This window comes from Convolutriloba macropyga, chromosome 1 (assembly GCF_964194025.1).
Source record: "Convolutriloba macropyga chromosome 1, txConMacr16.3, whole genome shotgun sequence".
Taxonomy (NCBI): Eukaryota; Metazoa; Xenacoelomorpha; order Acoela; family Convolutidae; genus Convolutriloba; species Convolutriloba macropyga.
In genome coordinates this window covers 39793677-39814906 of record NC_134468.1, presented here as the reverse complement: position 1 = coordinate 39814906, position 21230 = coordinate 39793677, and the positions used below count along the sequence as shown (strand labels likewise).

The following is a 21230-nucleotide window of genomic DNA, read 5'->3' as shown; positions in this document are numbered from 1 at the left end:
CTCGCGACACCCGAGACTCCTCTGATAGTGAAAAACAAAGCAACTGATGGCGAGTCATCTTTTCGAAGGACAACAAACGCACATTGACCAATCCTCTCAAGTAGAAAGCAGTAGAACTCAAATAAGAAGGAAGATCAAAGGCAACAAGAGTTGTAAAAAGAATCTGGAAGTCACTTACGAAATTTTAGATGTTGCACCATTGTACAAACTAGTACTATGAATTTGCAACTTGTAAAACAAAAAAACTACCGGTTACCATTTGCAATAAAGCTAGGGCGAAATTGGAACTGTACAAGATGACATACCTCCTGAAAACTAAACGCCGATAGATCTAGGCCCCAGGAGAATTGAGAAAACTCAAGAGAGCAGAAAGGCGACTAAATTTAAATACAAGAAGCCAGACTCAGGCTGAGGAATTTCTTCCAATGGGAGCAATATACAGAGTTTAATGCTAAAAAGGCTACAGAAAATGGTCAGGTTCTCAACACTGCAAAATCCACCTCGAGAAAGCAAATCACCACCCGCCTCGCACATTACACGACGTTTTTTGTCAAATTTTCCGTCATCTGCTCTACATCAGATATATCCCGCAACTGAGGACAATAAAACGAGTTCCAGAAGAAAAGATTGAAATAACAGAAGCCCGATTATCGGGATATATGTTGTTCTCGAAATCCTTGCAGTGAAGTTATGTCAATTGTAAAGCAGGTATTGTCTATAATAGTTCCTTTTAATTTGACTCCTAAAATTATTGATAGATTTGATCACATTTCAATTCACTTTTTTATTCGATGATTTTCTGCATTACTGAAGAAGTGTCTGCTCAGCTGATAAGCGGTCTCTTTGATCATCAATAATTTCATAAACAAACTTTCATTGATCAAATTCAGGTGCTGAACTGATATAAATTGCTTCTTGTGTTTTCCTTTTAGAAAAAAACTGATTAGCAAATTCTATTTTAATTGCAATCCTCGCCTCGAGAAGTCACGTGTTTCAGTTCCGGAAAACGCTCAAGGAAGAAAAGTGTTTTGGTTCGGAAAAACTGTTTAATCCACGTATATAAAAATTGCGAAACCGAAAGAAAATTTATCGCGGCTTCACACAACGTTTCAAACAAACTCAAATATTTTATTTATTTGATAAGAGACTAGGCCATTTTCCTTATTGTTTTAATTTTGTATTAAAAAACTTATTGTTATCTTTTTTCGATAGCCAAAATATGTCTTATGTCAGCCATAGTAGTTTTGGTTAGTCTTCTACCATGGACTTTTAGTATAATGCAAGAAATTGGAAAACATTTGAAAGAAATTCCATTAAAAACGGGCTGCCTTGACAGCTATGAAACGGATGCGATATCAATCGTGTTGCAAGAAGCCCTCGTTGATGATCTACATACTAGACATCCAAAAAAAGTGGCAAGAAATTTAACTCTTATACAACATGTAGTTACCGAACCAAGAAACTCAACTTGATTTTGGGGGACAAATAATTAACGAAAAGTGACAGAAATTTGTCTCCTAACTCTAATGGAGGGACTCTCGAAACATCCCACAGCTGAAATCTTCGACAAATCTTATGGCACATATGTAATTAAATTCTTCGACAGGTACTTTTTAGGTCAGGGAAATCCTCTTTCAGTTAGACTGGACCTAAGCAATTGACCCAGGTTCAGGTTCGCGACCCAAAAATTGCTCTGATCAGAACATTTGGGTCGCACACTTGTAGCGTGGTGGGAGCCAAAATACATGGTCTGGGAAACGCCATAGTCGCACGATGGTCTGGACAATGGTCGCACTACGTTCTGATCAAAGGGCAAAGTCTGGAAATGGTCTGGACAATGATCGCACAACGGTCTGATAAGAGGGCAAAGTCGCGCTATAGTCTGATCTTAGGTCGCACGAAATTCCTGACAATGGTCGCACTACGGTCTGATCAGAGACCAAAGTCTAGACATAAGATGCCCCAAAATCTGACCACAGAGCATTAACTGACCATAAATATTTGACTGCAGTTTTTTATCACTGTTTTTGATGACTCCAAAAAAAGTTGTAGGCACTTGAAAAAGACTTTCTGTTTATATTTTCATCAATTAGTTTTGCCTAGCCTTAACAAGATATATTAAATTATTAAATTTTAAGTTGAGTAGTATTTAGGTTTAGTTTGAATAATTTAAACAAATAATAACGGATTAAAACGTGTATTCAGGAATGGTCTGATCAGAGGGAGCGTTGGTCGCACTAACAAAATTTTGTGACCAGAGTCACATGAAATATTTGGGTCGCACTATAGTCTGATGAGAGGGATTTGGGTCGCACGATGGTCTGATCAGAGGTCTTTTGGGTCCAACTATGGTCGCACAATTTCTTGGGTCGCCCTACGGTCTGATCAGAGGGCTTTGGGTCGCACAATGATCTGATAAGAGGGCAAAGTCTGGGAAATGATCTGCTCATAGCAGTCTAGGGTCGCGCACCTAAAGCTGGGGAATAATCGGAAATCAAGTAAAAGACTTTGGCTTACTTCACTTTTGGCTAGTTTTCTATTATGGACTGTTATGATAATTTGAGAAGTTGCTTGGATTTAATTTTTCTGCTCTAATAGTTTTTTGTACCTCCAGCTTGTGCTACAGGAGTTTTAAGATGAAACAAAATGATGTATGTTGCAGAAGGTAAGTCACCTATAACAAAGTTTGTTGCTTGTCTCTGGGAAATAAGGCAGCTTGTGTAAGTGGGATATTGCGGCCCTTCTATTTGAGGAAAGTTTGCCGCTTATTGCGTCTGATGTACTGTTTTTGCTTGTCTTTGAATCAAAAATAAGTAATTATAGTGAGTTTATGATTTTATGATTCTCGTTAAAACATTCATTTTGCATCTTTGAAAGCACCCCCCCCCCTTACATCCCCCCGCATGTGTCTGCGTCATAAGCTGGGTCAGAAGATAACTTCGCCCTGGGTGATTTTAAAACCTTCTTCGACTGAAACTTAGCAGACTGTTTTTGAATCAGTCTATAAGTAGAATTATAGTTCACCGAGAAAAAATTCAAAATTTTTATTTCAGATTATTTTTACAACTTAACCAGGTTACCAGAAAATTAATGTAAGAATAATGAAAGGTGATAATGAAAATAAAAGAATGAATATATTGCAAAATGGCACCAAATGAACTAAAGTTCGCTATAATCTGTTCTGCTACCATGGGCTACACGCACAGTGCCGCTCGGTTAGGCTAAATGATATGCTGATCTGTGCAATAATGCATTGATAAGTTTACACGCTCTAGATGCGAGAGGAGCACCCTGGCGGCTGTTTCATTTCTGCTAGATGGGAAAATGGGTCGGACATTTTTGGCTATCTTAAGCCGCTGCGGCTGCTGCTGGAGCGGGAGCTTCCGCTTCTTTGGACTCTTCTGCTTTGGGAGCTTCGGCTTTGAGGGGCGGGGCAGGCGGGGCTGGTGGGTTTGCAGCTGGGGCTGGCGCAGGAGCTTCTTCTTTTTCCTCTTTCTTTTTCTTAAAAATGACAAATATCAGATATCAAACATTTATTTAAAAACTAAGACGGTTAATAAACTCCGATTTAGACTTTCAGTGCAACAGTTCTGGGAATAATAAGACCGCTATTTAACGAAAGCTTCGCAAAAGCTGGTAGTTTTTTTACGGAATAGCTGATCAACGTCAACTTACCCAATTTCTTTTAATTCACTTGTAAACTTGTGAATTTCTGATTAACAATTGCCCTATCGAATTAGACTCATAATTCATTGGAACACAATCTGTCAGATTCATGCGTGTGATCACATGATAATCGTTATTCTACAAAAATACAATACTGCTGGATCAATCGTCTTGCAATATATTACAAGGTTCTTGCAAGATTTTGCAAGACTTTTGCAAGATATCGCCTAAAACAGAAAAGAACGTTCAATAAGTGCTGTTCCTTTAAGTAGAGGACCGTTAAACCATATAAGATATAAAAACACCACGGGTGATGAATAGTTGTCTGGGTAACAGACAAGATATTGGGTAAGTTGACACTGATTGATTTCTGACAACCCTGTTCAATAAGTTGGGGAAAGGTGTCAATTAAGCATGTATACATACCGTTGTCATCGGCATTGTTTGAGCAAGCGATGAGGTAACGTTTAACAGACTCAGAGTAGAAACCTCAAAACAATATCAATAGCTCTGTTAAAAAGGTACCCAGGTTGAGGTGCCAGCCCCAACTGACCTCTTTTCAGACCATTTCTTTTGCAAACCGTATGTATAGTGCGACACGATTTACAGGGTATAAAAACAAGGTTATGGCAACACGTTAGTCGGGATAATGCTCGCACAAAGGTCTGATCAGAGACCAAAGTCTGGACATAATTTGACCAGGGGTCGCCTGGGTCCGGCACCTCAACTTGGGCAGTCAAAATAAGTGATTTCAGTTGTCTTTATCTTTTGCACAATTTTTATAATCGAGGATTTTTTTCCTAAGACAATAAAGAGAGACAAGGCGGCTCGGTAATGTCCGATAGCACATAAGGTTCCGACCCCGCTCATCCACAATTTTGACATAATAGTCTACCAAATGAGGAACAGATGGAAAAACACAAAAAATTCAAGTATTTTTCAAAAAAAAAACTGGTGTATGAACGAAAAGATAGCCTCCAAAGCCAAAAACTCAGGGGAGTAAAAAATGATGCGTTAGATTGATGAGATATGCCGATATTGGGAAAGCGAGCGAAAACGACCGGCAAACTCAAACAACAACAACAACAAACATTAATTACATAAAAAAATTTATGTCCGTTTTAAAAAACCAAACTTAATAACAAAGTCAAAATAGTGTCAGATAAAACTGAAAATAAACAAAATCACTTGTAATTCACCAGAAAAAAATGGTTATTCACTAGTTCTTAATAAAGCTTAGTAACAATTAGACAAAAATGAACAGAAACTTTAAAGTTAGAAAATTCGCTGAATTTTTTTAAAAAACAATTAATTTCAAAGTAATGAAAACCATTAGGAATCAACTAAAATATCCCAATGGTTTACAATTACCAATGCTTCTATAGAAGAGAATTAAGAACTCTTGGTTTTCCATTTTTTATGCACATACAAAAAGAACAGCAAGTAGACAAAAAAAACTAAAAATCAATTAAAACTTGCCAGAAAATGCTTTGGAAGCCGCAAAGCCATACTTTGGCACCCAAAATATATTCGATTGCACCTTTGTCGAACACCGATAATGTATTATGTGGCCGCTCACTATTGAAAACAAGCAGCAATAAGACAAAAAAGAAAAAAATGCAAAATTATGTAATACTGGTTTTTTTTTCAAAAAAATTTTGTTTCCAAAAACATATAAGCCATTAATTAAAAAAATGAAAAAAATTGAATAGGTTCGTCCATTCTTCCAAAGGAAGCCCTTGTGACCTGCAATTATCCAGAATATGTCTTACGTCTACAAAAACAACGTCAAATATGACAAAAATCAAAAATTCATTTACTGTTTTTTGTGAAAAACCCGTGTGGAAGCCAGTAAAGTCAGAACGAATTCTCTTAAAACATTAGATTTTGTGACACCAATCCCTTTTGACACCTTCCCATGAAATGTATTATGTGACCTCTCATTAATGAAATTAGGTAACATTTAGACTAATAAGAAAGAAAAGCAAGATTAAGTAGTACTTGTTTTTATCGAAAAAAAATTTGTTTCCAAAGACATGAAAGCCATTAATTACAAAATGAAAAAATAGAATAGGTTCCTTTATTCTTCCAAAGGAAGCCCTCTAGACCTACAATTATCCAGAATAAGTCTTACGTCTACAAAAAGAACGTCAAATATGACAAAAATCAAAAATTAATTTCCTTTTTTTTGTGAAAAACTCGTGTCGAAGCCAGTAAAGTCACAACGAATTCTTTAAAAACATTAGATTTTGTGACACCAATCCCTTTTGACCCCTTCCCTTGACAAAAATAATGTCATCTTTAACCTTTAATTAATGAGACCAGGTAACAAACAGACAATAAAAGGAACAAAATTGCGAAATTGAAATGTTTTTTTTTTCATTTTGGAAAACAATTGTTTTCAAAGTCATGAAAGCCATTATCTGTCTTCTAATATCAGAACATCAGCTCATCTGCTCTTCCAGGAAAAACAAGTCAAACCGGGTCATTGTACAGATAATTAAATACGACTAAAAAGACAAAGTAAAAACGACAGTTAAAGACAAAATTAAAAAAACTCAATTAAATTCTTCGAGAAAGTACTGTCGAAGCGGTAAGGAACCACAATCTATATTTTTAAGGATTTGTTTATTATCAATTGTGTTATGAGTTTTTTTGAACGAGAAAAATGTTATATAAGAACTGTCAATAACGTGATAATTTGAAAAAAAAACTAGAAAACATGAAAAATGGGCAAATACCTAAAAATTAAAAAAAAATGTGAAATCTAGTTGTATCAAAGCCAGAACACCATAACTTAAGGCGTAAAACCGCAATACAGACTCAATTTGAACTCAGCAGAAAGAAGGAGCAGTCTTTGATTGCTGACACTAAGCTACATGTTGACCAAATTACGAGAAAAATGAAGGCAAAATTCAATAAGACATTTTTATTTAAAAATCAAATATTTTAAAAGTCAAAACGACCATAAGCTTTCAAGCAATCAACTAGATAATATAATTTTAAGCTATTTAGGAAGCCAATAGGACCTATCACTAGTGAGCTTTGATTTGAAATATTCTGCTATTTAATAAATACAAAAAAGATCGCATTTTTTTTTAATAAAAAACCGACTGACGACAATCCGAATTTTTTGGATTTTAACGGTCCAAGATTGGTACAGAACTAGTCCTGCTAATGCTTATTGTCCACTAGGAATATTTAATTTTTGGATTGTCATTGATATAGATATTTTGTTAGTAAAAAATGAAAAATAAATACAGCGTTTTTGATAGTCAACGAATAAAAATAGCAAAAAACGGCAAAGTTTTATTTACAAGGCTTTCTCAACGGAAGTTGAAGTCAAATTAGCCCCCTTTTCAGTCTTCAAAGATTGTGTTAGTGGTGTTTGGGTGTGCACTTCCTTCAAATTGAATCAGAGTGGACTAAAGAAACTTATTTCATGCTGTTTTTGATGAAAAATTCTGAATTTTGTGAAGTATTTAGCCAAAATTTGTGACAAAAAAATCAATGAAAATAGCCGACAATTTATTTTGTCTTTATACGTAAAATTAACAACATTTTCTCGAAGAATTTTATTAAATTTTATCAAAATTGGCGAAATTTTAGTCAAAAATTCCAAAAAAAAAGGTGAATGAAATAAACGGAATTCACTCTATTTTCTCGAAAGTTTAAACCTCGATATCTCCCTGTCAAAAACGAAAATTAAAAAATCTTTTTAATTCCATATTCTACGCTGGACAAGCTTTCTAATGTTACCAGTCTCAACTCTCTACGATATACATATATATATATATATATATATATATGTATATATATATATATATATATATATATATATATATATATATATATATATATATATCGATCGGCCAAAATTGGCTGAACAAAAAAAATCCATTTGAGTATATAGTTCCTCCCCCCTCAAGTTGGGTCGGAACAATAAATTAGGAGCGAAAATTTCTTCAGGACTAATTTGTGCTTGATTTGTAGATAGTTAGATATCTCTGCAAAACTGTTTGCCATCATAGATTTCATTATCTTTTTTTTGTTTTATTTTGAATTTTTCGTTTCCTTTTTGTTCTGTTACTAATTTGTTATTCATGCCTTTGATTAGAAACTTGTAATTTGCATCTTTTCTTATTTCAAAATCATGTCAGCTGCTTACTGCTTATTGAAAGGCTGCAAATCAGCAGAACTCATTATTTCCGAATGCAAACTCTAAATATTTCTAAGAAATATCTCGGGGAACGGGAACAGATTTCATGGAAAGGCTGTGAATACGTTGCGCTTTTTTTCATTCGGCGCCAGGTTAAACCAAAACGTGTTTGAATGCCGATATTTTTTGTCTGGTTGATTGAATATTTCCAGAATGTGGTGACTAACCATTTCTGTTTCCAATGTTTCTTTCTGTGTCTTGAGTTCAGCTAACTGTCCATTAAGGCTCTCAATCTCACTATTCTTCCCACTCATCTGTTGATTCATTTCATCCACTTTCTTCGTCAAGTCGTCTATTTTGGCCTACAAATATCCTCAAGTCATAGTTCAACATTTTTCTCAGCAATCCATGCATATAAACAACAAATATACTATCGTGACTGCTATTTTTGTTCCGACCCACTTCAGGTTCAACTGGCTTTTTTGGTCAGTCAATTTTCGCCGGGCAATATATTCATCATACAGGATTGTGAGTGGTATCATAAGAAAGCTTGTCAAGCTGAGAATTTCAAATTAAAAAAAATTTTGGATTCCGCTTTTCCGTGGACTCACGCAAGTTTAAAAATTTGTGAACCCTAGCCGAGCTTTAGTTGTTCGTAATTGTTGCTAAAACTTTGATCAATTTTCGATAAAAATTGATAAAGTTGTTGACAATAGTCTCGTTGGTTTTACGTTTAGAGATGGAAGGAAGTCGGTGAACTGCTTGAACTCACTTTTTCGGCAAATTTTGCTAAATTTTTGGAAAGTCTGCACTTTTCTCTTTTTTTCCAAAAAAAGTAGTATCGAAATTGCCTATTTGTCCAATTTGTCCACCGATGGAGCAGAGATAAAAACTGCCGACACAATCCTCCTCTACTCAGGCATGGGTTAATTGGGCCTCCGGTTCGAAGGAAATATTACTGGAAATAACAATTTTGCGCTTTTTCGGTAATTTAAACTGGTATTTAAAAAAAATTCATAAATTCCTTTTCATAAATTAAGGATTTTGTTTGTCAAAACCCAATTACAAAATATTGCAGAAAAATTGCGTTTCTTAACTGCGGAGCAGCAATAGCATGGGAAGTTTTGGTCTAATCGTTAAGTTTTGAAAAAGGATGAAAAGGATTCGGATTGTATTTTGTGTCTGTCCTTTTGAAATAGTTCTTTTTTGCAAATTTTCATTCCAATCACAACAATTACTTTTCATTTAAAAGTTCATCTACAAAGAAATGCCATTATATTCCAATAAGGACTAAAGAGACAATATTATGTTTTGTAAAATTTTCTATTTTTATGGCTCCGACAATTGTTTTCGTAAGTTTTAAAAGAATGCTTGATTTCCTAGCAATTGATGTTTTATTGTAGTCTTATGACTGTGTCCAATTAATCAAATTCCTAAAGAGTTTTAAGAATATTATCTAATATTTTCAGTTGATACATAACGCTTTTTTGATAATATAATTTGGTTAGTATCCAACATTCATCATATAACTTTTTGGTAAAATCAAATATTTCGTCAACGTTTGGCGCATACTCTGTTGTAATGCAGACGCAGCGAAAGGGAAATCAGTTTTGATCTGTTTGTGGAATTTTATAGTTCAAAGATTATACGGATTTTAATGGGGCGCTGTTTTCTATAAATACTTCTATAAATAAATTACAGACCAGAATGGTTTCCAATCGAACCGCTATGACCTACAGCTCACACTGACAGGCCAATGAATAAACATAAAATTTCGAGCAAAAAGCATATGGTTTTATTTCGCTTCAACACCGTTTGCTTAAAAGTGTCCGCGAATATTTGAGTTTTGCCTGTATTAAGTGTTAAAGTGTAGTCTTTTGTTTTAGTCTCCTTATTCAATTCAAGACATGTACAATAGTCTTCCTAAGCAGTAACAAGTTTATTTATGTGGAATTTTTCAGGTGAAAATTTAAAAGTTCAAAAAAGTTTGGTCTCAAAAATCAGCAATTTTCAATCATTTTTTTGCAATCTTTGAGCGTATTCGCATTTAGGAGAGAGCTTGTATTTCTTGAAGGCAATTTTAATGTTGTCCTTATTGTTGTTTTGTCGTTTGAACACTGTTTTTTGGCGTCGATACAACGAGTTTTATTAAATTTTTTTTTAGTTTCTTGACATTTTCCAATACTTTAGGTTCTATTATGCTGTCTCGTCCCATCGTCATATCAATGGCACGCTATTGAGAAGGCGCATATCCTATTAATAGCGTCGAATTAAGGAGCAATTGATTATCTTCAATTCATGTAGTGAATAGACTTTGATCTTATAGGCTTCGACATCGTTTGTTTGCAAAATCGGAATGACTTCTTGATCTTGCATGTAATTGTTGTTATTGTAGTCTGGATGATAACAGGTCTCAATGGTTTGGCTTGAGGGTTTAAATGAAGCCTATTCAATGATTTCAGTTGATAGCTAATTGCTTTCATACTTTCACTTTATTTGTTTTTAAAAATTGTAAACGTGTTTTCTGAATCTGCCGTTTTTGTTTTCTGTCCACTTGTTTATTCGCACTTAAGACTGTTTCCATATCTTTTCTTGTAAAATGCAAGTCTTTTGATTTAGTTTACTTTTAATTTGGTGCTAATTTGAACTTTTACTTATTTTTTTCTAAAAAAAATGGATAGACATTGAGTTTTTGTTCGTAAGTAATGCTTGTTGCTTCCTTTCAATACTGTTGTTTGTCTTGTCTCTCTATCTCCTAATGGCAAATATCATCAGCTCTCAAATGAGTGGATGTTTAATTTGTATGTTTGTTAGAGGTTAAAGCAATTTTTTGAATGGATAAATCAAATACTTTCTAACAAAAATTGATTTTTGAAAGTTTTTTTTAATCTCTTCCTCTTTTGGTGGATAATTAAGTCAAGAACATGGTTGAGTAGGATTGGAACATAATGGGCGGACGCACAATACCGAGCCTCTTTGTTTGAAATTACCCACGTATGTTCTAATTAAATGTAACTATCAGGAGCCAGAACAGGCACCTCTCAAAATGTTTTGACCAATGACATTTCTTCAGAGATATAACTTCAAACAAAAGTTTTGCAACCGTTCAGATTTTTGAAATTGTCACATCACCTGGACAAACCTTAATTTACCTTAAAAATACCTTAAAGTTTTACATTGAATTTTAATATAATTTTACCTTCACAAAAAATGTTTACCTTAAACTTTAGACTAAAATTGAGGTGTATTTAAGCTAAATTTCAGGTATTTTTACCATAGAATTTGAGGTAAATTTTAAAACTTTTTTGAGGTAAGTTCCCGTATTTGTACTTTAACTGTTCAGTGTGTTCTTCAAGTAAATTTAAGGCATTTTCAGGTGAAAATTCAGGTGGTGACTCCTGAATTTTTCAAGTAATTTTCAGGTAAAGTTAAGGTAAATTATGGTTATTTCAGGTAATGCAAAGCTACCTGAACGTGTCAGGTAAGTTAATGTGTTTTTTCATATAACTTTACCTGAATTGATTTAGTGTGTGCTTAATTCCACGAGCATTTCAATACTGGGCCAGCATAAATGCAATTCTTCATCAATTTTGAACCATAGACTCATTCAAGTCACTTTTTCGACCTGTCAGTTCACTCTGATTTTACATTGGTCAGAAACGGCCGAGAGCAAACATAAAGCTTAGTCCCACTCCCTAGACTTTTTTTCTCCTTTTTGCGCCACCATAACCGTTGAATGTTTCTCTTTTGCGCCATTAATATACGCTTCAAAGAAGCAATTTTCGAACGAGAAAGCGAGAAAAATATATTACATGAGAGACTTGCATTAACAATTGTCCAGTTTTGATTTACACTTGGAGTTCGGAACGGGTATATGCTCAACTTATTTTTTTCAGTCAATTTTGGACGATCGATATCACTAGAAAGCTCGTAAAGCGCAGAATATGGACTTAGACTGTTTTTTTTAATTTGTGTGTTTTGAGGAGTTGTTGAGCTTTAAAAGTGATTGTGGACATTTGAGTTACATTTCAGTTCAGTTACATTTGAGTTATGAACGTTTTTTGTCAGTTTATGTTAAGTTTTCCCCAATTATTTTTACAACATTAAATGCCGGCGTCCATATCAGAAGGGGTTTTTTATTTCGGTGCTCTGTTTTTTTGCGATCGAAAAACTCCAGACGGTACTGCTGTTCTGTCTCTTTTTTGTGAGATCTAATTGAACAATTTTTTGAACGTCGTGATTTTGGGCTTCAAAAACTGGAGGAACAAGTATAGGCCGTTCGCATTCATTCCCATTAGAAGCCCTGAGCTGTTTTTAGCAGCCTTTCTTTTGGAGATTGTGCTAAAGTTGCTGGTCATGTCTAAATTTCAATTAAAATTGTCTTTTCTTGAGCGTTTTCGCGCCCAAAATTTTGCAGATTTTCACGTCTTTCTTTTTTTTGAAATTTTGAGTGTCAAATGGGTATTGAATCAACGTTGGGAAAGTTTCCTAAAAGCATTGTACGTAATTCATTTTTTTAACGTATGTTTCTTTGGTTTTTTTGGTAATGTCAAATTAAATATAATAAATTGTAGGAAATATTTGAACTGATTTTTTTTTTGATTTTTTTTATTTTTTTCCTTCAGTTTCTGACTCTTCAGGGCTTGGGTGCTTACTCCAGAGCAGTTTTTTGTATTATTAGGTTGATTTTAACAACACTTGTTTGGTTTTGAGCGCGTTAGTTTCATGAACTTCAACAATTTTTTTGGTACTCAATGGCTAATTTTTTCAACGTTGGAACTTCTTTTTATTGTTTGTGCCTCTACTTGTTGCTTATATCCAACCAGGTTTCTGCTATTTTGAAAGTTAATCAGAAGGGAATGAGTATTTGAAAAAAAAATAATTATAAGCAATGTTATGATCTTTTTCTTTTTAAAATTTCACGTTTTTGTCACTTTCATACCATCTGAGCTTGCGTTGTCGGCCATTCATTTTTTAGCTAGAGGTTGCAGTCAAGCTAGATTTTCAGATTACAAGTTTTGTTATGAAAACAGTGATACCAAGATAATCAATCGAATATTTAAGAATTTTTTGCAAATATCTCTGCTGGCATCTTAAAAATTACTTGTTGAAAAGTTTGTCGGTTTGTGAAGTTGATTTGTTTATATTAAAAAACAAAATTTGAACTAAACACTTGCTCTCAAAATTATCTACGTTTCTGGGTGCTATTTGCTTCTTTTTCCTCCAAATTTGTTGAACTTTTTCATCTGTTCATCTTTTAACGTTCAGTCGGTTAGCCGGCCAAGTAATGGAGCAATTGATTTTCTGTTTATTTTAGGAATGTTTTTTTATTGTCATGTTTTCTTTTATTTTACAATTCGAAGAACTCAAATTGTATTGGCAAGGTGTCTTTTCTTTTCGATCCCTTCAATTTTCTAGAACTTTTGTTGCCATTATGGATAAAAATGGGAGCCGTCATTATAATTTAGCTCTCTTGGTGAAGGGAGCAAAAAACAAGTAATTGAAGGCACGACATTGTATCGACCTGTTTTTAAAAATGAATGACTTTGAACAGTTGTTCAATAAAGATTGGTATTTGAAACCATTTTCGTTTTCTGAAAACAAAATTTCATGTGCCACAAATAAATTTAATAACTCTCTTTGCATGATTGTCCCCTCCAGCATTTTCAAATTGTCAAAATAATGAAGCAAAATGTATTTTTTAATTTATCGAAGAGCAGTTAATTGTTTATATGACACAGACACTGTTCATTTTCTTAAAGTATCAGTGATTTTTTACGTCTACTTGTTTTTTTTCTGTAATTTGGTTATCCTCCTGTTTTTATTCAAATTAATGACTAGTATATTTGGATGTATGATAAGGTCTTATAAAGCCTTTTTATTGGTTTCAATAAACTCTAGATGTTTTAACTACTTTGTCACAAATGGTGACAAAGTCGTGCAATCTTTTCAGTTTTCTGATGTTCTCCAGTCTCAACTCTAACAGTTTTCATTATGCTCTCTAATGAGACTTCAGTTCATATCGAACAACTTTACAATTCGGACCTTATTTCTTTCCAAAAAATTGTACTTTTGACTTTTTGAGTTTTGCCCCTTTTTGGTTATTTTCTTGTGTTGTCATTTAGTCCGGGTAATGACTGCTTTTTGGTTCTCTACCCAGGTGCTATTGAAGTTTTTAATATTTTCAATTGATTTCAAAATTTTAAAACTTTTTTGTGACAAACCGAATTTCAAAAATTATCAATATTTTTTGTAGTTCACTTTGTCATGTCATTTAGTCTCATAAACGATTTCTCATGCAATCCAGATTTCATTTAAATTTTTGTGCTGAGAGATCATTTTATATACTTCTCTGAAAATTTATTCTTTGTTATATATCTACAATGTGAATAAAAAATCAAAATTAAATAGAGTCCAGGCGAGTTCAAATAAAATGAAGTTTAAAAATTTGTTCAAAATGGGATGGCGATTGGTTTCTAGATCCAATTTTCTGACTGGTAACCTTTATTGTTATTCAATAAAAACGCTTTCGTTTCTAATTCAAAAAAAATTGCACTAGAGTTCATTTCATGTTTGTCGTCTGTTTGCACTATTGTTACTACGAATGTTGATATCTGGGGTCGGAAAAAATTATGCCAATTCACATTAGCGAGCATTCTTCGTTTTGTGAATTGAAACAATTTTTTAAAACTTTGAACAATAAATGACAATGCCGTGATGCCCCGGTAGGGGGTTAGCGTTGTCGTCTTTGCTTCTTCAGTAATTACAAATATTAATTACGAACAAAACTCTTTGTCCATTCGTTTTTAAAAAATTAATTACCAAATCAAAATGGCATCAGATGAAACCTATACTAAAAAAAAATCAAAATGTACTTCATTAAAAATATATGGGGATTTCCTCAATGCGACTTGATAACAAGTCGACAAGAAAAGAGCAAAAGGGCAAAGTTTACAAAAACGTTGAAATTTTTTGAACAAAAAAATTATTTTCAACCTAAATAAAAACCTTATTTATCAACTGAACTTACCAAGAGATTAATTTATACCTCCATAGAAAGTGATTGACACCTTTCATTACGCAGAATATGTCATACAACTGCAAACAAAACAAAAGACTTAGGCAAGAACAAAATATTCAAATTTTGCACAAAAACGGTGTTCCAGCCAATATATCAAGAGGCTGTACATTAAAAACATCAACATTTCGTGATTGATTTTTTTCAAATGACAACAGAACCGCCCACTTTTGAGATACCTTGAAAAGAAAACAAAAATCAGAAAAAATGGGCAAATATGCACCATCCACGAATATTTTAAGAAACCTCGTAGTACCAAGAACAAAGACCATTCGAGGAAATTACAACCGTTTTGAAGAGCAAATTGTAGTTCAATAGAAAATGGATTTGGTTTTATCACTATAGAGAAATTAGGCGACACATTAACAGAAGAAATTTCAAAACTCCGATGTTTTTTTAAACAAATATTTTCAAAATTCATGATAATCCTAAGCTTTCAACAGAATGAATAGACAGTTTATCTTGCAAGGTCATAGAAAACTAATTGTGTTTGTTAATACTGAGATTAGGACATAAGACAAAAAACAACAAATACAAGCAAACCAAACAAAACTTCACAAACAACTTCACGAAACCATAGTGTTGAAGCCATTTGTAAGTTATTAACCGCGAGAAAAATAAAACCTTAACTTGCGTCGCCATTGAACATCATAAAAACTTTTTGTAAAAAAATATTTCAAAGTGGCAACAAAGAGAACCACAAACATTGAAAAGTAACTAAAACTAACAAAATTCTTCTGAAATATATTGATTAATCCCTAATCACATCAGTCAAAACGTTTAACAAACAATTTCTCTTTCAAATCAAAAAACAACTAAAAAGATCTTTTTATAATGACGCTAATTTGCACAAATAAAACGAAACTGTAAAACCCTAAAAAAAGTCGAAAATCAGAACAAAAAGGCAAAACTTGCAGAACTTTTACTTTTTTTTATACTCTTATATTTTTGAAGAAAATTAATTCAGAACTCAATATTACCTTTAGCTATATACCGATACCAGTTATTGAGTTCAATTACATATCTGTATTTGACCCTTGAAACTTTTCATTACCCAATATATGGCATGCACAACAACAAAAAATAACAACAAACACAATAAATTAGTAAAAACTACCAAATTTTGCAAGAAAATGGTGTCGCAGCCCTTAATATAAAAACTTATAAACGCTATAAACGTGTAAATTTGCGTGTTTCTAGCGTTTTCAGATGAGATTTTTCAGCATTGTGACCATCAGCCACAGAAAAAAAGAACATCAAAAATGCATTATTATGAAAAAAAATTACAAAAATTTGTATGAAAAATCGCAGTACCAGAACCAAGAAGCCGTTTTTTAAGAAAAACTGCCGAAAAGATTAGTTTGTGTCGAATAAGAAAGAGTGTTTGACCTGTTTTCACGGAGAACATGCCATAAATTGACAAGATTGAGATAAGAAAAATTGACAAGTTCAAAAAATGACTAAAACTTTCTTGAAACAATTATATTCAATGTCATAAGAGACATTAGATAACAACATAATGCATCGTATAAGTTCAAATACAACTCTAGAACAGTTATAATTAATATTCAGACTGCAAAAAGAATAACAAATAACAAAACACAAGAGATCAAATTAAGTTTTCTAATATTCTTCGTCAAAGCCATAAAAAACTATATCTACTTTCGGCTTTAATAGCCAATGATGGCAACCTATCAAACCTATCCCTGATTTGGCTGCGCCCAGAAAACCACCCAATTGTTTCAAAATGTTTGTGACTTAGCTCAATTGTTAAGTTAAATATTTCAAAAATCAAAAACAATGATGCCTTTGAATAATTATTGAGTTAAATTTGCAAAAAACTGCAAAAATTTAATTCTACAAGACTGTTAGAGGGCGCCAAAATTCAACTAGCTCTCTTTTGGAATTTACGGAGATTTTGAATTGTCAGGTTTTTACTTCTGACAAACTTTAACAGATTGGACCAGTAAAAGCACTTGGACCAGATTGGACCAGTTTGCGCCACTTTTGATGAAAAAGTTTTGAATTTTAAAACTTCTTCAAAGTTTTAGCCAAAAAACCTCAATCGAACATTTTAGCAACGCTCTGCTATCTTTAATGAAAGAAACAACACTCTTTCTGTAAAAATTGTAACGTCTTTTCAATTATGTTAACAAAGTTGAGCCAAATTTTAGCAAAAGTTACAGAAAATGTGAATTAAAACTGTCGATTATTCACAAAATTTTAAACCTCGATAACTCCCTGTAAAAAACTAATTTAAAAAAAATCTTTTTAAATCCATATTTTGTGATATACGTACTTTCTAATGATACCACTCATAGCTCTCTACGATGAGTATGTCGATCGGTCAAAATTAAACTGAACAAATAAACCATTTAAGTATATAGTTCCTCCCTCACAACTAAAATGGGGGCTCGAACAAAAAGAAGAACAATAACATTGAAGATCCGTCAAAAATTGTGTGCTTTTTTAAATTGAGAACAACAAATACGTTATTATAAATTATATCAGAATCCATTATAATTGATTATAAGCCACTTAAACCGCTTCATGTTGACAAACTGATGACAGAAATTAAAGACTCTCATGAATTCTGGATATAAAAAATTTCCGAAAGAAATTGTAAAAAGCGGTAAAGAGGAGGAAGAGCTTAATTTAACTGCTGTTTTCTCGGGTTTTTTTTTACTATTCATTAGTTGGATCGCAGAAAATTATGATTTAATTGAATTAATTAAATTCGGTAGTATAAATATTACACTTAAAAACCTGTTTTGACTCACAATTTTCTTTAGACGAAGTAAAACTTGAGTTCTTACTTGAAAACACTTATTTATTGCTTTCATGCATATAGAATTCCTCTGATTGCTATCAGAAAAAAGCAATCAAAATTGCCCAAATTTAAAAAAGGGGTTGCTAACAAAAAGTGAGCAAAAATGACGAGCAAATCGTTTTAGTTCCCTTCATACGCGTAAAATTGTTAAGTAAATCTTCCCAAAAATTACATCTCTAAAGGTAAAAATAGCTTATTTTTCCAAGAAAATCGAAAAAGAACGCCCTGCCCGGACCAGCAGGAAAATTTTATTAGTTGCAACATTTTATTTTGTTTAAAACTGATTCAATAGATAAAAGCGGATATCTACCTTCGCCTCTTCGGCTTCCTTGGCACATTTGATGCTGGAATCTCTGAGAGTCTTCTCGCTTTGTTGACATGAATCGAATTCCCCACTTGTTTGCTCCAACTCCATCAACTTCACATTTAACCTGAGCAGCAGCAGCAGACACACGAATAACAAGGAAATACGAAAAGTCAGCGGAAAAGCATTAGGCCATAGAAAGGACTGTTCCTTTTGGCTGTCAACTTTTTAAAAATTACCCAAGTCTGCAGACTCATGAAAAGACTTTAAGTCTAGTGGTGGGGGCCAATATTAACTAAAATGACACGTTCCAGCAACTAGTTAAAGTCCAGCTAAGGTCTTTTCATGGGTACAACTAAAGTCTTTTAATAACCAATTAGAGTCGAGCAAGGTCTTCTCGTGGGTCCACCATTATTCTTTTCATAACCAACAAAGTCGAGTTAAAATCTTTTCATGGGTCTACCATTAGTGTTTTCATAAGTCTGCGTCTTTGAGAATTCGGAAAATTTTAAAAATTTTTTACTGCTTCCATACATACAAAAGCAGTACCGGAGCAGGACTAAACAGCTTTGCACCAGAGCAGTGGAACTTAAAAAACAGTTGGAAAACTGACAAAAGATATAAGAATTTTGCAAACACTTAAGATAAAGCAGTTAAGGCAACTGGAGTATAATACCATATTAGTTGATTGAATAAAACCAAGTACCTTAAGTGAAATGGTCGGATTCCCCTTAGCCATGACAAAATTTTGGCATTATTCAGTTTGTTTTCACTTCGAAAATTATGAACTATCTTTTTCAATACGATGCCGGTTTTTGAGGAAATTGAGGTTCTTCGGAATTGTAAAAAAAGAGGGAGCATACATATTGATTACATTATAGGCAATAGTGAACAAAAAAGTCGCACGTAAAATGTTCGCGGCAAAAGCAAACTTATGAAAAGACTAATGGTGGAACAATGAAAAGAAATTAACTCAACTTTGGTGGTTATGAAAAGACTAATGGTGGACCCATGAAAAGACCTCAATCGACCTTTATTGGTTATGAAAATTCTAATAGCGGATCCATGACAAGACCTTGCTCGGCCCTAATGAAAACTCGACCTGGATCCATGAAACGATTTTAGTTGGCCTATATCTTTTTGAGAACACTGAGTCGAACTAAAATTCATCCCTCAATTTGGGTTGAGCAATTTCCTTTCTGAGTATTTTGGTTCCTGCCGAAGTCTCTGTGAAAGATCTGAGTCCAGATAAAGTCCAGCATGTCTTAAAGTTTGTCTTATTTTAGTTGGCCTATATCTTTTTGAGAACACTGAGTCGAACTAAAGTTCATCCCTCAATTTGGGTTGAGCAATTTCCTTTCTGAGTATTTTGGTTCCTGCCAAAGTCTCTGTGAAAGATCTGAGTCGATATAAAGTCCAGCATGTCTTAAAGTCCAGATAAAGTCTTTTCATAGCTCAAATGAGTCCAGTTTTGTCTTTTCGCAGTACATTTGGGTCAAGCATTGTCTCTTAAAAGTCTGTACCTAGACCTGGGTAGAAATGCATGACTTTGCTCGCACAAGCTTCGGAAAACTTTATAATGGAAAGTTTTATGAAATTATGTTACACTTGGGAACGAAAATTTATCTGATCGATTGAGCAATTTGAGAGTATAATTGTAGTTATAATTTTTGTCTTAAGCAGTCTAATACGAACACCTAAACGATGGGGTTTGAGATATTAAGTGTGAGATGTATATATAATTTTTTTGTTTTCCAGATTATTTACCACGCAACTTACAATGCAGATCCAAAAGTATCATATAAATTCTGTGCATGAATTGAAATGTGAAAAAAATTTGCAAAGATCTTCTTTGAGAGATCATTAAAATTCTAATTACGTGAGAAACGATTTGTCGAGCTATTGAATTGCTTGTACTCTCAATGTAGTATAGGCATTAAAAAAGAGGTCGATTTTGTCATCAAAAACACAGCAATTGATACAAAATAAAATACGAATATGATAATAGTTGTTTCTTTAATGAAGTGACAAATAAACTGGACATTTTTTCATCAATAAAACTAATTACAATTAATCATCAATCACAATTAAAATTATTAGTTTAATTTTTGACAATTTTTGATACAAAATTTTTCAGCTATATAAAGTAAAATGTTTGAGAAAAACTAAAAAAAATTGCTTGTTTTTGAGCTCCAAAAAAATCTGCTGCCACTTCTGCTTAAAGAACAGAAAATGTTTCAAATTTGTAACGTTTCAGCAAAAACCGCAAAAGAAGGAGAAGCAAGGAAAATTGTTTCCAAATTGTTATTAAATTTTTGAAAGAAGAAACTTGAAAAAAAATCTTGAATTTTTTCTGGTTATTGTCTTTTCACCTAAAAAAATGCTGAATGAAAGCACCCTGATAGCCTAAAAAAAGTTAAGCGTAGATAAAACTTGAGAACTGAAGATATTGCAAGACATTACTGAGGCATTATCAACTAAAACGACAGCAATCAAGCAAATATGAACGTCCATTGACATTGTAAACAATTTCAACAAAGAAGAAACAGTGCTATTAAAACTTCATAATACTTGTCGAAAAAATGTGGAAACACTTATATAAAATTGACACCATTTCCTGTTTGGATCAGAAATGTAGCGACAATTGAAAAAAAACTGACTCAAAATCATAATTAAAATTTTGAGAAATTTTGAGATTTAATCTTGGAACATATAGTAATTACATTATTGTTATGTTAGGCAATGAAAAGAAATGATTGAATCATATATGTCTTTTTGTTGCTATAGTTTGGTCACTCTAATTTATGTTTTCATTGTCAAAATTTTGTCGGCGCCATTCAAATTTTTGTATCCTTTACCTCTATCTGTAGATCGGATTAAATAAGCAGAAATTGGTTTCAAGGTATCACCTAAAAATTATGACCAGAGCTCTTCTATTCAATTTTTTCCAAAAAAAAAACAATAATGTCCGAAATTTTAAAGACTATAAATTTACGGAATTTAATTATAAGTTTTTTTTTATCGGATAAATGTTCATCATCCAACTTCCAACTTTGATTCGTGTTGCTCAATATAGATTTGATATTGAAAAAAAAGTGAAATTCTGAAATCAATTTTTCCTTTTTTTGATATCAAAAAACTGAAAAGAGAGCTGCTGTGGCCGGTTCGTTCCTATATTTGACTCTCTCTCTCT

At 33.1% G+C, this 21230-nt stretch overlaps 1 protein-coding gene across 2 annotated transcripts in view; it reads right to left on the bottom strand.

The window, feature by feature from the left end:
- Nucleotides 1–3029: 3029 nt before the first annotated feature.
- The window catches only part of LOC142338851 (uncharacterized), a 34961-nt gene continuing 16760 nt past the window's right edge, over nt 3030–21230 (bottom strand). The window contains exons 1-3 of one of the 2 annotated variants that reach the window (XM_075388621.1): nt 18044–18164; nt 8053–8187; nt 3030–3501 (exon numbers count right to left, since the gene is read on the bottom strand). In XM_075388621.1, the coding sequence (XP_075244736.1) occupies nt 3349–3501; nt 8053–8187; nt 18044–18148 (393 nt within the window). In that variant the 5' untranslated portion in view covers nt 18149–18164 and the 3' untranslated portion in view covers nt 3030–3348. Of the gene's footprint in view, nt 3502–4059; nt 4156–8052; nt 8188–18043; nt 18165–21230 lie in introns of those variants that run through there. The other variant, XM_075388622.1, reaches the window with a different exon arrangement.